Raw genomic sequence first — 17,103 nt, forward strand, 5'->3', positions numbered from 1 at the left:
GACATTTTGACAACCTGGCTGTTTGGTGGCTTGTTAAGAATACAGACTTTTATATAAATTGGCCACTCAAAAGTCAAGACAGCTTCATACAATTAGTGTGTTAATAATTTTTAATAACAGATTTTTTATTATATATTCTAACTGTAAATATGCATCACAGTTAAAAGCAAGAGTTTTTAAGTTTGAAAGCATCAAGAAATTTAGTACTCTGCAGGAAATTTTTTTTTTTGGTTTCTGAGTCACACCTGACGATGCTCAAGGGTTACACCTGGCTCTGCACTCAGGAATTGTTCCTAGCAGTGCTCCGGGGACTGTATGGGATACCCTACCTGCTGTACTAACGCTCTGGCCTATCTTTAGAAAATTTTTTTTTCTTTTTGCTTTTTGGGTCACACCTGGCGACGCACAGGGGTTACTCCTGGCTCTGCACTCAGGAGTTACTCCTGGCGGTGCTCAGGGGACCATATGGAATGCTGGGAATTGAACCCGGGTCAGCCGCATGCAAGGCAAACGCCCTACTCGCTGTGCTAAAACGCCAGCCCCTAGAAAAAAATTTAAGAAACAATTATCAAATTATTTTCAGACTGTTTTACAAAAAAGGAGGAAGATTTCCTACAGTTTCCCTTGAAGATATTTAAAAAATGGCTTTTGAAAAGGATGAAATTCTGATATATATGCTACATGTAGATGTAGCACTGTAGCACTGTCCTCCGGTTGTTCATCGATTTGCTCGAGTGGGCACCAGTAACGTCTCGCAACAAATTGTGAGAATTGTTACTGTTTTTGGCATATCAAATATGTCACAGGTAGCTTGCCTGAAATTTGAAAATATTATGCTAAGCGAAACAAATCAGACAACAGAAAGACACATACTGTATGGCTCCATTTTTACAAGGATCTAGAAAAGAGGAAGGAATGAGTTATTGTGTAATGCATAGTTTCTATTTGAGTACAAAAAAGTTCTGGTAGAAGATATTTGGTGATGTGGAGTGAAGTGCTTAATTCTAATAAATTGTGCACTTATAAATATTACAATAAGGGCTGAACTGATAGTAGAGCAGGTGGGGTGCTGGCCTTGTAATGCAGCAGACCCAGGTTCGGTATCCCTGGGATCCTATATTATCTACCCAGTACCACTAGGAGTAATTCCTAAGTGCAGAGCAAGGAGTGGCCCCCAAACCCTAAATAAATAAATAAAAAGATTAAAATGGAGGCCAGAGAGATAACTCAGCGGCTGGAATGCATGCCTGACAAGGAGACCCCTAGTTCAATAACAGGCACTGAACGATTCTCCACACCCCCTATCATGCACTCAATAGTGCGTCTTTAGAACAAAAACAGTGTACCTGCATTATTTTGGGGGTGGGTGGCCGGGGACATACCTGATAATCAGGGATAAATTACTTTTGGCTCTGTGCTTTGGGGACCAATTTGATGCTGAGTCAGTAAATTTCTTGATGCTTTAAAACTTACAAACTCTTGCTTTTAACTATGATGCATGTTTACAGGTAGAATATACAACAGAAAATCTGTTTTTAAAAATTATTAGCACACTGTCTCTGGAAAGAAAGATGGCGGCCGCACGGGAGCCTTGTGGAAAGCAGGTTTGAGCCGGGCTCGGGGGAGCGGCGGGGACCTCATGGGAAGGGGGGCTTTGTGGGCCGTCCCCCACGCCCCACCGAGGTCGCCAGCTGCCCCCCACGAGCGGCTCTCCGGCACGGCCACGACTCCAGGGCACAAAAACCAATCTCTTAACTAGCTAACTTTTAATAGAAATTCTTCCAGGGTCAATAAGTAAAATAGCAGAAATTCATTTATTCTTAAACCAAGTTGTAGAAAGCAAATCATTTCACAACGCTGTTTCAGCATGTCTGATTGTGGGGGGTGGGTCGTAAACTCTAAACAATAATTGTGCATCTTCTATTGAAATAATCTATCTAGTCAAAGTAGATAGAGTATTAACTAGAACTCATCTGCCTCACAAGAATTGGGAGGGGTGGGAGGTGGGGGTCTATTGGGGTTCGGGGTTAAAAATGAGTATTGGTAAAGGGAAATGTGTTCGGTATCTACATGACTGAGACCTAAACCCGAAAGCTCTGTAACTTTTCCCACAGTGATTCAATAAATAAATAAATTATAAAAAAAAATTATTAGCACACTAATTAATACCCAAATCAGTCACTTGCAAGACAAGTGCCCCACTGCTGTACTGTCTTCTCTGGCCCTAATACAATTATAATGATTACTGTATACAACCATATTATTGAATACCTTTACTACACTACAGCTTCACTGATTAAGAAATGTCAAAATGTAGCATTGATATTATATAGATTTCTTTCTTTTTTTTGTTTTCTTTTGGTGATGCTTAGGTTTTCTCCCAGCTCTGCATTCAGGGATCAGTCCTGGCAGTGCCTGGAGGAGCATACAGGGGGCAGGGAATCAAGTCTGAGTTGGTTGGTACAAGGCAAGCAACTTACCTGCTGTGCCATCTCTCCAGCACCAATAATAATAATATTACAGTAACTTAGAAAATGAAATAAGTTCTTTAAGAATAAGAATAAAAAGGCAAAAAGCGTCCACATTATCAAGAGAAGTTCAGTATAGGATACCAAAATTAGCATAGCATATTTTGAAAATTTTCACATTAGTACAGCGGATAGGGCATTTGCCTTGCATGTGGCTGACCTGGGTTTGATTCTTCTGGCTCCCCAGAGCCTGCCAAGCTACCAAGAGTATCCCGCCTTCACATCACAGCTTGGCAAGCTCCCTGTGGTATATTCGATATGCTAAAAACAGTAAAAACAATTCTCACAATGGAGACATTACTGGTGTCCACTCGAGCAAATCGATGAACAATGGGAGGACAGTGCTACAGTGCTAAGAATAAGAACCATAGAACATTTTCATCTGGAAGTGAGACATAAATGTTTACCAATCTGGGGCTAATAATATATCCACTTGGCATGTGTAGTCAGGTATATAAGCACTGATAAAAAAATTTATTTTTTGGCTTTTTGGGTCACACCTGGCGATGCACAAGGGTTGCTCCTGGCTCTGCACTCAGGAATTACACCTGGTGGTAGCTCAGGGGACCATATGGGATGCTGGGAATCAAACCCAGGTCAGCTGTATGCAAGGCAAACGCCCTACCCGCTGTGCTATCACTCCAGCCCCTGATAAAACTTTTTAAGCAGTAATAATAATACCATCTTTGATCTGTCCTTTTCCCAGCTGTTGTCAGGCCACCCTTCTTAATGTTAATTGCAAACAAAAGACACCCTGTCATAAACTATTTCATGTCATCCTTATTGTTACTTGCAAGTCTTTCTAAACTGATCCTTTTACCTGGAAGTAAGTACCTGATGGTTTTGTGACTAAGTATGCATCTGAATTAAATTTCAAGGAGGTATTAAAAACATATCAAGATAATGAGGTTAATATTCCAGAAATGGAAAGGGGGTGTCTTACCCACATGCAGGCCTCAATTCTAACTTTTGAGATGATACTCCACAAAGAAACAGCTCCTTCAGTGCCCTCTTCATCTGGGCAAATAATCTGATCAGGATAGGGTGGTTCAGGAAAATTAACTGAATTACATTCATAAGCAGCTAATGTAACTGAAGCTATATGTGGACCCTATAAAACAAAAGAAAAACAAAAGAGAAACTTGATTAGAAATGTCAATGATGGAAGAACTATCAATGCACAGATTAGTTGGACAGCACCTTAATCACCCCATATTAACAGAAAAATCTGAACTTTTTTTTTTTTTTTTTTTTTTGCTTTTTGGGTCACACCCGGCGATGCACAGGAGTTACTCCTGGTTCATGCACTCAGGAATTACTCCTGGCGGTGCTCGGGGGGGACCATATGGGATGCTGGGAATCGAACCTACATTGGTTGCATGCAAGGCAAACGCCCTACCCGCTGTGCTATTGCTCCAGCCCCAAAAATCTGAACTTTTAAAAGAACAAGAAGTTAACAAATATTTTAAGCTGCAGTAAGTAACATGGAAAATAGCATTTCCTAGAATGCTTATCGAATAAAATTATTGAGGCATTTTACATTTTATATACTAATTTATGACAAATACATAAGCTGTACAGCAACAACCAATCAAGAACTTGAGAATTTCCATGACTACAAAAAGTTCTCTGGTTCCCTTCTATAGACACTTTCCTTCCGCTCACATTAATCTCTTATTACCATTAATCATAAAACTATATGATATCTGGCTGGAGTCTGGTTTTGTTTTCAGAGTATTTCCCCTTTGTAAGAATGTTATCTATCGTAAAAACTTTTTATTCTTTTAGGTATAATTTAACCTCTCGGCTTTTGGGTAGCACCTGGCAGGGTTTAAGGGCTACTCCTGGTTTAGTGCTTAGAAGACCATACGGTGCTGGGCTAGAACCTAGGGCTCCGGCATACAAAGCTACACACCCCAACCCCTAGGGTCACCTCCCTGGCCCAAGAATACCATTTCGCTCCTATTAAAAATTAGCTGTAAATTAACCACCTCTCTTTACCTTTACCACTAAGATCCTAAATCAAAAATAAAACTGTGAAACTAGCATCCATGAGCTCTTTCTTTCTACTTAGTCGGGGGGTTGGGGGCACACTTAGCAGTGCTGGGGGACTATTCCTGGCTCTGTGTTCAAGGGTCACTTCTGGTGGTGCTTAGGGGACCATGCGGTACTGGGGATCAAGCTGGGGTTGGCCGCAAGCAAGGCGAGCACCTTAACCCCTGTACTCTCTCTCTGACCCATTGTATTTTTTCTTTGAAAGAAATGTTTTTCTATGGGGCATCTGTGCTGCCACATACTTTTACTTGGAAGTATTACAAATTAATCCTAATTATGCAGATGAAAATGCTAACTATGCAGGTTAATATTTGTCTTTGTAATATAGACTAAATACAATGGTTCCTATATGCCAAGGTGAGGTATAGGCACAAGAACCAACTGAGGAGCTGGTTGAAAATAGAGCTCCTGGAAATCCTAAGCCTGGACTCATTCAAAGATACAGAAAGTCACTTATATGTTTTTAGAATACATTAGTTTTGGAGCTGGAAAGATAGTATAACAGGTTAAGGTGCTTGTCTTACATGCAGCTGACTCAGGTTCTACCCCAGGACTGCATACATTCCCTAACTCCTGTCAAAAGTTACCCCTGAGCAAAGGGTAGGACCTCTGAGCACTGTTGCTGGGTGTGAAAGGAAAAAAAATAATTAAAAAATTCTAAATATAATCATCTATGTAAATAAAATGTAAGGCTAATCTCCAAAGTTCTCATGAGATATATGATCAATGGAGAGAGCTCAATTTGCTGAATGCATGCTCTGCATACAAGAGGCCCAGGGCTCAGTTCCTTGCACCTCATGGTTTCCTGAGTTCTGCCAGAAATGAATCCCAAGCGCAGAGCCAGGAACAGCCCCTGAATACAGCCACTTCAGGTGAACCCCCTAAAATCTGAAACAAACAAAAAGGGATTGTTCATTCACACAACAAAACTGGCATATACTTTCCATAACCACAATAACAAGTCATCATTACTCAGTCTTAGAAGCAGATGTGGTAGTTCCCAGACAAAATTAATGCTAATCACTTAGTTTCTTGCCCTTTGCTCATTTTCAAAAGTTCATTTAGCCTATCCCTTGATATTTTAGTTTAAATTGTTAACTTACAGGAAACCACATTTTTTCATTGTTACTAGGTTAATGCTAATCTAGATATGATTTACCCTAAATATAATTTGCTTGATTTAAACAAATTAGTTGGGATAAAAATCAAGACAAAAAACAAAAAAAAGAGATCATTTTGATGGAAAGAATTTAAAAAGTTAAATTCTTAAAAGGTTCCACAATCAAACTACCTTCTTAGTATAACTCCAAAAACAACTAAATCCCATAATAATCTATAAAATGTAGGTTACATTTCAACCATACAAAATAAACTGGGAATAAAATCAGCCACGAAAGTCTTCCTCGTAAGACAAAGAGAAAAACAAAGCTTTTCACTTTCATCACTTCTATTCCATATCTATTTAACTTAATATTAGCAATCTTAAACAGAACAATAAGATGAAAACAAAATAAAAGAAATCCAGATAAGAAAAGTGGACCCATTATTATCTGCTGATGATATAATAGATAAAACCCTCAAGACTATACTCAAAAACAATTAGAACCAATTAATACAACAATTAAATGGCAGATAAAAAAAGATACAAAAATCTGGGTCAGAGTGATAGGACAGTGGGTAGGGTTGCTTGCCTTCCATATGGCTAACTTGAGTTCAATCCCTGGCATCCTATGTGGTCCCCCAAGTCTGCCAGAAGACATCCCTCAGAACAGAGCCAGAATTAAGTCCTGAGCATTGCCAAGTATGGCCCTAAAACCAAACCAAAACAAAAAATCTGATTCCAATATGCAAACAATACACAAAAATAACAACAAAATCAATCCCATTTAAAATTATACTCAAAGGGTTTAAAAGGGAATTAAATACCACAGTATAAGATGTGACTTTTTGATTTTGGGCCATACCCAGCAAAAAACATGGCTTATTTCTGCCTCTCAATCAAGGATCAGTCCTGGAGAGATTCAGGGGACCAACATATGTGGTGCTGGGGATTAAACCCAGTCAACTACATAGAAGGCAAATGCCCTGCCCGCTGTACGCTCTCCACCACCCTAGACCTGAATATAAGATTTGAAACCATGAACTACAAAAATGATACATTTGATATAATCTGCTATATCAACATTATACTATTGAGAATATATCTACCCCAATACCAAGGGAAATAAGAACTAAAATTATGGCACGACATCAAATAAAATAGCTCTGGAGAGTGAATAAAAAAGGATTCTGCATGGGAGAAGGTATGTGCAAATCCTACATCTGCTAAAAGGTCATATTAATGGTATTTTGAGAATTCATGTCTCAACAACAACAAAACACCCTTTAAAGCTAGGCAGAAGATCTAAATGGCTATTTCTCCAAAAAGAACATACAGAAGCCAAATAACATAGAAAAAAAGAGTAAAAATAAAAAGTTCACTATCACTTAATAAAGGTAAAGGTCCTCCCGTTGTTCATCGATTCGCTCGAGCGGGCCCAGTAACATCTCCATTGGAGACTTTGTTGTTACTGTGTTTGGCATATCGAATACGTCATGGGGAGCTTGCCAGGCTCTGCCGTGCGGGCGAGATACTCTCGGTAGCTTGCAGGGCTCTCCGAGAGGGGTGGAGGAATCGAACTCGAGTCGGCCATGATGGCTGCGTGCAAGGCAAACGCCCTACCGCTGTGCTATCGCTCCTTAATAGAGAAATGTAAGTCATTCACATTTGTGAGGATGGTCGGTATTAAATAGGTTAACAAAAAGTGTTGTGAGGGTATGGAGAAAAAGGAAACATGTATGCTGTTGGCAGAAATGTAAATTAGTACAAGTATTTTGGAAAAAAATGTAAAGTTCCCTCAAACAATTGAAAACAGAGCTATCATATGGATTTGGCAACACCAATTCTGGATATATATCTGAAAAATATGAAAATCTATATGAATATAGTGTAAGATGAACATAGGAATATTCCACTCCCACAATAACTAAATACACACATTTTTTTTTAAAAAAAGGACATTGCTTTATTTATTTATTCATTGCTTTTTGGATCACACCCAGCGATGCACAGGGGTTACTCCTGGCTCTGCACTCAGGAGTTACTTCTGGTGGTTCTCAGGGGACCATATGGGATGCTAAGAATCGAACCCGGGTCGGCCGCATGCAAGGCAAATGTCCTACCCGCTGTGCTATCTCTCCAGCCCCAATTTTCTTTTTTCTTTTTTTAATTTTTATTAGTGAAACACCATGAGGTACAGCTGTAGACTTAGAAATTTTTGTGCTTGGGTTTCAGTTATACAATGATCGAGTACCCATCCCTCCACCAGTGCCCATTCTCCACCACCACTAATCCCAGTATCCTTCCCACCCCCATACCCCAATCCCACCTGCCTCTGTGGCAGGGCATTCCCTTTTGTTCTCTCTCTCCTTTTGGGTGCTGTGGTTTGCAAAAGAGGCATTCAGTGGCAATCATTTTCGGTCTATAGTCTACTTTCAGCATGCACACATGGGAACAATCACCGCGATGGACGATCTCAGTGCCCAGGGATATGGCTGTGTGACAGAAGAGCACTTTCCTTGCAGACATGAGGCTGGAAGTACTACCCCAGTTCCATTTCTCATTACTGAGTACCCACTGCTCTGTGAGGTATGACGCCCTGCACAACCCAACTAGTGCGTAGCCCGGGGCAACAAGTGAGCACCACCACCACAAAGTGTCAGCTTCTGGGAAAGTGACATTCCTAGAAAGATGAAAAAGACAGACTGCATCTGTGATATACAATAAGTCTTAGAGCATTTGCATGCACAGCTCCTGGGAGTTCCTAATTACCATCAACTGGAACACCCTTTCATGATAAGGAGTTGAACTTTAAGTCTGTGATGAAATAATCATGTTATCAGAATGACAGGTTTGAGGGTCACTGTTGCGCATGCTGCTCCAGGGGCCTTGTATGTACAAGGCAAGTGCTCTACCGATGACCCACATCTTTAGTCAGGGTCACTGCATTTTAAAATCAGAATCACTGTGTGGAGTTAATGCAACAAGATCCTTAGCTATCTGAAACTTATCAGACATCTGGTTTTACTCCTCTTCAAAGCCCCATATATGTAGTTTCATGAGCTTGCACTGTACTTTCCAGTCTCGATAATGAAATAATTTTGCCTTGCCCAGGATAATAGACGTACTGCATGGCCAGGTAGTATGTCTGGGTGGTAACAAAACCATAGTCAGACCATAGGGTAAGATTTCTAATAAGAATAGATGGTAGCTCTCTGTGGAAAAGTATTCTAACTTTTAAAATATGCTTTCAGGGCTTTTTTGTTTTGGGGACATGCTTGGTACTTCTCAGGGGTCACGACTGGCTCTGCACTCAGGAATTACTCCTAGCAGTGCTCACGGAGCCATATGGGCTGCTGGGATCAAACCCGGGTCAGCCGTATGCAAAGCAAATGCCCAATCTGCTGTATTATCACTCCAGCCCCTAACTTTTAAAATATTCTTTTTTTCCCCCCAGTATCCTTCCCACCCCCACCTCCCCATCAACTTTTAAAATAATCTTGCAGATAAATCTTAAGTTACTTTCCTATAATTTATGTGCTTTCATTAGAAGTGTGGAAGAAACAGTTTTATTGATTAGATGAGAAAAACGAAGGCAATTTTGTGAGGTCAATTTTCACTGTAGCTTTAGAAATAATAATGTACTACTTGGGATCTAATGAAGAGGAATTTTAGGGCTCGGGAGAGGGCTCAGGGTTGGAGACCCAAAGTTCAGTCAGTCCCTGACACCACATGGTGCTCTATGCACTACCATGTATGCCCATACCCTGACAAAATTGGGAAATGTAGCGTTTTCTTAACTATAAAAACTTTTCTTGAAAAAAATTTGGAATTTTATTCCACAAAAGCATTCCACTAGCACGATGAAGTTCTAATAGTGTCTGATTATACTGTAAAGCCATAAACTCTGAGAGAGAAGTTCTGATGTCACGAATTAAAACCGTATTTAAGGAAGGTATGAGAAAGTCATACCTTGATCTGTGAAAAAAGTTGTTTAAGTAAAATGATAAACTAGTTTGTACACTATGACCACATTAAAATGTTTTCTATGGAAAAGAGAGATACTACAAGGAATAAGGCTCTTGTCTTGTATCTGATTAATACTGGCTGGCTCCCAGCACCACACAGCATTTCCTAAGCAGCACCAAGAGTGATCCCTGAGCACAGTGGGGTGTGGCACCAAAGTCAAAATAAATAAATACAAACAAAATCTGAAAATTAAAATATTTTCTAGATTTTGAAATTCACTGTTGGGTTTATTTTAATCTTTCTTTCTTTCTTTCTTTCTTTCTTTCTTTCTTTCTTTCTTTCTTTCCTCTTTCTTCCAGAGTTATTTTTCAATTTCTAAACCCCTAAGATGGTCACATTAATTATGAACTTGGGTTAGCAACACTTTCATCAACACTAAGCTGAGTATCGTATGTGCACATGAGTTTTTGTAAGAAAGATGTGTAGACAAACAGATATTCTCCCACACCAGGAGGCTCCCTCAAAAATGATAAAACATTCCTAAAGACTAGAGTTGTTTGCTCAACATCTGCAATGTCAATTCATAGCCTAATCCATCATCCATACACAGAAGTTAAGTGAGATCCCAAAGGCGAAACTTCCAATTAGTTTCGTCTGGAAAGTTTAGGGCAAAGGTAATAAAATCAAGAATTCTATGCTGATTCACTGGGAAAATATTTGTTTGCCACACTTCTTCACTTAGGAACAGAAGAAGTTAGTGGTTAGTCAGGAATGTTATTCATTAGGAATTATCTGGGTGATAAATAAATTGAAGAAGATGAGAAATGGCTGTCTTTATGACTTGAAAAACCTTTGTTTTCTTTAAGGATGACTTTTAGGGGACTTAAGAAAATGTTTTGCAGACAAGGATTATATTCCTCAGTTGTTCTTCTTTTTGTTATTTTTTTGGGTAACAGCCAGCAGTGATCAGGGTTTTAAGGATAACTTTTAGGGGATTAAGAAATGTTTTGCAAACAAGGATCCTACTCCTCAGTTCTTTTTTGGGGGGTTATTTTTTCGGGTAATACCCAGTGATGACTGGCGGTTACTTCTGGCTCAGCTTTCAGAAATCACTCCTGGTGGTACTCAGGGGGACTACAGGGGATGCCAGAGATTGAATGCAGGTAAGCTGCAGACAAGGCAAACGCTCTAGTCAGTGCTCCTCAGTTCTTTTAATAATTGTTTTTCACATCATAGAGAGCCACATACACCACGTTCTGGTGTACAGCAAATAATTCTGGACAGCTATGGCATAAAAAATTAGTATAATTGAGTATTTATATTTGTTTTTTGTGAAGAGGGTTCCACATTTACTAATTAAGCCTTTGTCTCTACAAAATAAACTACAGGGGGCCAGGGAGATTAGTGCAAAGGGGCAGAGTGGCCGGCTGCAGGCACAAGGGTCCTTCTTTGATCCACAGACTGAATGGTGACAGTGTCTCTGTGCCCCAGCAGCACAGCACTGCCAGGTTCGGTAGCAAACCACCTGCCTGCACTGAAGGGCTGACCATCACTGAGAGTGAGCGTAGGGCACAGCAGCGGGGCCTCAGTGCCCGAAGAGAAAAATACAGTAAGTCAAAAAAGCAGAAACGTGAGCTTTAGTTAAACGAGTCTTAGTTTTGTATCTGTTATTAAGTTACCAGATGTAAATCTAGCTCACTTTCTTCATTTGATAAACTCTATGATGACAATGCTGAAAAATGATAATGCTTATACAACCTTAGGCAACAGGGCAAGAACACGTACAGTAAGAGTTTTCTATGCAGGGCTTGGGTGATAGCTTAAAGGGCAAGTGAGGAGACAGAGGTCTCTGGTACTGCACTGTCCCTGAGGCACTGCCCAGAGCAGCCCTGAGCAATGTGCTGGGAGTAGCACCCAAGAACCAACAGGTATGGCCCCAGGTAACAGTCCCCACAATAATTATGTAATAAGGAAAACTGAAACAAATAAAACCTATAGCTCATTATCCCAGTTATTAGGACCTTTCTTTTTTCTTGTTGTAACTTTGAAATTTCATTTTTTTCCGGTCTTTCATATTGAGATATCATGGCTTCCAATAGAAGGGTTTTTGCTTTGGTTTTTGGGGACTTCACCCACCAGTGCTCAGGGGCTACTCAGTACTAGTAGTGTTCAGACCACATGGTGCTGGGGATCAAACTGGGGTTGGTAGTGTGCAAGGTGACCTGCACCTTAACCCCTGTAACAATTTTTAACCCTTGAAGTAATTTTTATTATACTGAAATAATCCATAACTAAAGACATGTTTCACTTCCCCTCTCTAAACCTAAGCATTTTTCAAATCATAAATTTGATAGAAGTGCTCAGGAGAATTGGCCCTATATCCAGAAATTTTTTAAATCGCTAGGGCTGGAGAGATAGCACAGCAGGTAGGGTGTCTGCCTTGCAAGCGTCCAACATGGCTGACCCGAGTTTGATTCCTCCGCCCCTATCGGAGAGCCCGGCAAGCTACCGAGAGTGTCTTGCCCGCGCGGCAAAGCCTGGCAAGCTACCCATGACGTACTTGATATGCCAAACACAGTGACAAGTCTCACAATGTTACTGGGCCTGCTCGAGCAAATCGATGAACAACGGGAGGAGAGTGACAGGGACAGTGGCAGTGAGAGTAGAAGTTATGTAAAATTTATACCCAACAGAAAAGATTTCAGCTCAACTGATTCCTTTTTGTTTGTTTTGTTTCATTTCAGGGCCACACCGAGTGCTCAGGCTTTACTCTTTGACCCTGTGCTCAGGGATGACTCCTGGCAGGCGTGGGGAACCATGCGGAGTAATGGGGATCAAACCCAGGTAGGCCACTACAAGGTAAGCACCCTACCCACTGCACTATGGCTCTGGCCCATTTTTTAAGTTTAAATTTTAAGGGAGAGGTTGGTTGTACCCCATTATGCTCAGGGCTGATGACCGGTTCTGTGCTCAGACATCAATCCTGTGGTATGATCAGGAAAAAGCTTGGGGAACCATATACGGCAGCAGAGATCAAACACGGCTGGTTGCCTAAACCACTGTATTATGGCTCCCGACATTAATTAATAAATAGTGACTTAAAGACAGGAAGTTATCCAGTCTCTGCTTACCCCTCTTGTTTGGCAAAAATCCAGGTCTGTGTTCTGGAGACCTCGATTTTTTTTCTTCCGAGCATATTGTGATACTCTCAAGAGTCAATGTATGAGTCATTCCATGGGTAAAGGCAGGGAGAAAATCTTATCATGCCCTCATCAAAATAAAAGGGCAAACAGGCCTTTTTGTACAAGGTCCTGCTGACCCTTCCTGCAAGAGTCCTGAGTCACTAACTGTGTGTGTACAGCCAGGGTCATTATAAGTCAGCCCTGCACAGAGCAGCAGCTCATCACTGCAGAATCTTGCTTTTCGACGTTTCCTCGCTTTCTTACCTTGTGGAGGTATAGATAAGTGAGCAATGAAGAAATAATCTGAAGTCAATCAGGAAAAAGCAAAATGACTGGCAATCTTTAAAATAAAAAAAGCATTCTACCACCTCGTATTGAACAATGTCTCCATTTCACTTACCAAAATGACATCATTATTTTATTTTAATCCATACAGTTTTCCAAATAACATGAAGGTCACTCCCAGTCATTCTTGGGTGACACAGTCACAAAACATGCACTCCAACCCATTTGAGCTGTCTGGTCTCTCAAGTGCTTTGTTTTGGTCCCCCCCCCCCCCCCCACACACACTAGATGGTGCTTTGGGCTGATTCCTGGCTGTCTTCAGGGGTAATTCCTGGCAGGCTCAGGGGGCCATATAGAATGCCAGGGATAGAACCTGGGTCAAGCATGTGCAAGGCAAACAACCCATTCCTGGAAGGCTTGGCAGCTGATATGGGGTGCTATGGATCAAGCCTCGGTCAAAGTGTGAAAGGGAAGCGCTTTACCTGCTATACTATCTCTCCAGTCCCTCATTCAAGTTCTTTTGTTTAGCTAGGAGCAGGGCTTCCTTTTAGAGGAATATAGGGCTTGGTAAGGCTTTCGGCAGGTAAGTGTGCCACCTACTGTTTATAAAGATTCGCATATGACATGGAGACTTGTAAATTCTTTTGTGAAGGAGAGGGTAGAGTGTGGAGAGGGAATTGAAAATTCTTACTTAAGGACTCATCCCCTTTGTTATTGTTAAACAGAACAGACTTAATAAATCACTAATGGCACAAATAGCTTACAAATGGCTCTTTAATCATCTGCTTGTCTGGTGTGTTGATGAATAATGTTGGGTGCATATATGGGGCACGTCTGCGATACATTTTTCATTATCAAGTACCAAAGTTCCTGTTTTTGTTAATGTAATTGTTTACAGAATTATGAATCATATTTCTCTAGTAATGGGAAACAGTTCTAAGGTAGACACTGAAATAACCCACCACTTCTCCCAATTGTTTATAAAAATCTAAACTAAGTCCATAATTTCTCAAAGTGTTATAAATACTGTTTGCAGTATTTTTGTTGTTGAGTCACACCCAGCTGTGCTTAGGAATCACTCTTGGCAGGGCTCAGGCACTATATATGGTTTAGAGGACCAAACCCGAGTTTGCTGCAAGCAAGGCAAGTGCCCTATTTTCTGAACGATCTCTCGAGGCCCTGTATGCAGCATTTAATAACTGCATGGCTCAATAGTTAAAAAACAAAATAAAAACAAAATAAGCAAAATCTGTCTTGATTCTGATAAGGCAGTTTATTTGAAAGAAACTATTCAGCTTTTCTCTTCATGAAATGTCTCCCCCCCCAGGATTGTTTTCTAGACTACTCCTGGACTCCATTTCTAGATCACACCATTGTTTTCTTCTATAGAACGATGTTAAGCCTAACATTATCACTCAGAAGACGAGATAAGTGATAATGCCATTTGAGAGATTAATCAAATATATCATGTAAAAGTCCCTAGAAGGTAGCTGACTTACTCAGGCTTCCAGCTCAATAGCCTTCTTCAAGTATACTAATGACATCTCCTGAATTAGAGCCAACATTAGGAAACTATAGCTCACAGATCAAATCCAGTCTATTACCTATTTCTGTAGCAGCTGATTGGAAAACAGATGCACTCACTTCTTGGGGCCAGAGAAATAGTTCAGCGGGCAGGGCATTTGCCTTGCACATGAGTGACCTGGGTTCAGTCCCAGGCATCCGATACAGTCTCCCAAGCACCGCCAGGAATAACCCCTGAGCATCGCTGGGTGTGACCCCAAAAGTAAAACAAAAACAAAAACCCTCCTCTACATATTGCCCTTGTATATTTTTCTCACTATAACATCAGATCTAAGGAGCTGCAAGAGACTAAAATATTTACTATCTGACCCTTAAACAGAAAAAAAATGGGTTGGCCCTTCGGATGTTCTTGACCCTGATTATTAAGGTAGAAATTTTGATTTATCTAAACACAGAAACCCATCAAATGCCTCATGTCCCCTTAGCTTAGTATTTTTTACTCAAGGCATAAATCCTATTAGTAAATAAACATTTCAGAATCTTCTCAAAAGACCATACTGCATTTTTTGTAAGACTAAAATGATTTCTGGAAATCATTAAGAACACTGCTCAAAACGTGTTTTCTTAACGGAGAAGTTTTATGCACCTGATCACCTTTGGGGGTGGCCCAAAAACCAAAATAGAAAACCCCAAATAAATAATTAGCCCATAAAATTTATGTGAAGCTGTGAATTTAATCCCTAGTACTGCACCCATGGTGTGCTGAGAAAAATTCCAGTGATTCTGCATTGGAATCTCCGGTGCAACAGCAAAAGTATGAGATCTCCAGTCAACCAAAATCAAGTATGGTTAAACACTACAAATATGTGGGCAGCTGAGCACAGTGACCAAATGTGCAACCCCAGGGCACACATGTGCATGAGTAGGTACCAAAATCACACGTGAGAGTGCCATGACCAAGCAAGTGCCATGACCAAGCATGTGACCCTGGCGAGTACCACAACCAACCACACTGTGTTTTCCAATCACTGCAACAACAAAGGGGAAAGAGAATAATTAAAAATTTATTCACTCCCTCCCTCCGCAACCCGACAGTTACATACTCTTAGTGGTTACCCTAGGAATTATAATATATATTCTGTTTATTAAAATCTTATACAAACTATCTTTATTCTAGGACAAAGGAAAGTCATTAGAATTATTCCATTTCCATTACTCCATAAATTATGCTGATCATATATTTGGGGGGCAGGGGGATTGGGACACACACGTTCAGAGGGATACTCCCAGCTCTGGGCTCAGGAGTCTCTCCCAGCAGTGCAGGGGGCTATGCGGTACTGGGGATCAAACCTAGGCCTCCTGTGCTCAGAACATGCACTCAGCCCTTTAAGCTCTCTCACCAGTCCAGATTACAGATTTTAACTATGTATTTTTATTTTAAGTATCTCAGGATATTGTCATTGTTTTCAATGTAAGTATTACTTTAAATTCATTCATTTTTTAGTCATTAATATATGGCTTCCATGTGGAATCATTCCCCCTTGCTTCAAAGAGAAGATTATTTAGTATTTCCTTTAAAACATGTTTGCTGGTGACAACTGTTTCTGTTTTAGGTTTATTCATGGATTGGTTGGGTTTACACCATACCCAGTTGTGCTTAGGGGTCACTACTGGCAGTGCTTAGTGACCATATGCAGTGCTAGTGATCTCACAAATGTCTGTTGTGGGCTCAGGAAAACCATATACAGTGCTGGGGATAGATCGGCTGCATGCAAGGCAAGCACCCTACCCGCTAGACTAGTTCTCCTGCCCAGTTTTCCTTTTACTTTTTGGGCCCTACCTGGCAGTACTCAAAGGCTGGGATGAGGCATGAGGAATGAGGCAGGGCTAGGCTCAAACCCAGGCCTTCCATGCAAACCATGTGCTCAGACATGAGCTATCTCACCTGCCCTGTTTCTGCTGGTTTTCATTAAAAAAAATTTTTTTTTATTGAATCACCATGAGATACAGTTACAGATTTACAAACTTTCGTGACTATGTTTCAGTCATACAATGATTGAGTACCCATCCCTCCACCACCAATGTTCCCAGTATCCCTCCTGCCACCTCGCCATTCCCTCCCCTCCTCTGCAGCAGGCACATTCCCTATGTTTTTCATTTTTGTTGTCATAGTTGTTTTGGGGTCACACCAGGCGGGGCTCAGGACTTTTTCCTGGTTTTCTATTCACAGATCACTCCTGGGGATGATATGGGATGTCAGAGATTGAGTGAGCTATTTGCAAGGCCCTCTATGCTATCTTTAAATAGATTTCATGACATTCTTTTTGAGCTGCACCTGGCTGTGCCAGAGCTTATTCCTGGCTCTGTGCCCAGCAATCACTCTTGGTGGGACTTGGAGGACCACATGGAGTGCTGGGGATTGAGCCCAGGTCAATGGTGAAGAAGGCAAGTGCTATCTACT

General features: G+C 40.8%; 1 protein-coding gene across 1 annotated transcript in view; it reads right to left on the reverse strand.

The window, feature by feature from the left end:
- VMP1 (vacuole membrane protein 1) overlaps nt 1-17,103 on the reverse strand; it is a 120,167-nt gene that overhangs the window by 62,684 nt on the left and 40,380 nt on the right. Inside the window, exon 6 of the mRNA XM_056126600.1 lies at nt 3,472-3,639. Coding sequence (XP_055982575.1) covers nt 3,472-3,639 — 168 coding nt within the window. The remainder of the gene's footprint in view (nt 1-3,471; nt 3,640-17,103) is intronic.

The sequence above is a fragment of the Sorex fumeus genome, unplaced genomic scaffold, assembly GCF_029834395.1.
Source record: "Sorex fumeus unplaced genomic scaffold, SorFum_2.1 ptg000063l, whole genome shotgun sequence".
Lineage (NCBI taxonomy): Eukaryota > Metazoa > Chordata > Mammalia > Eulipotyphla > Soricidae > Sorex > Sorex fumeus.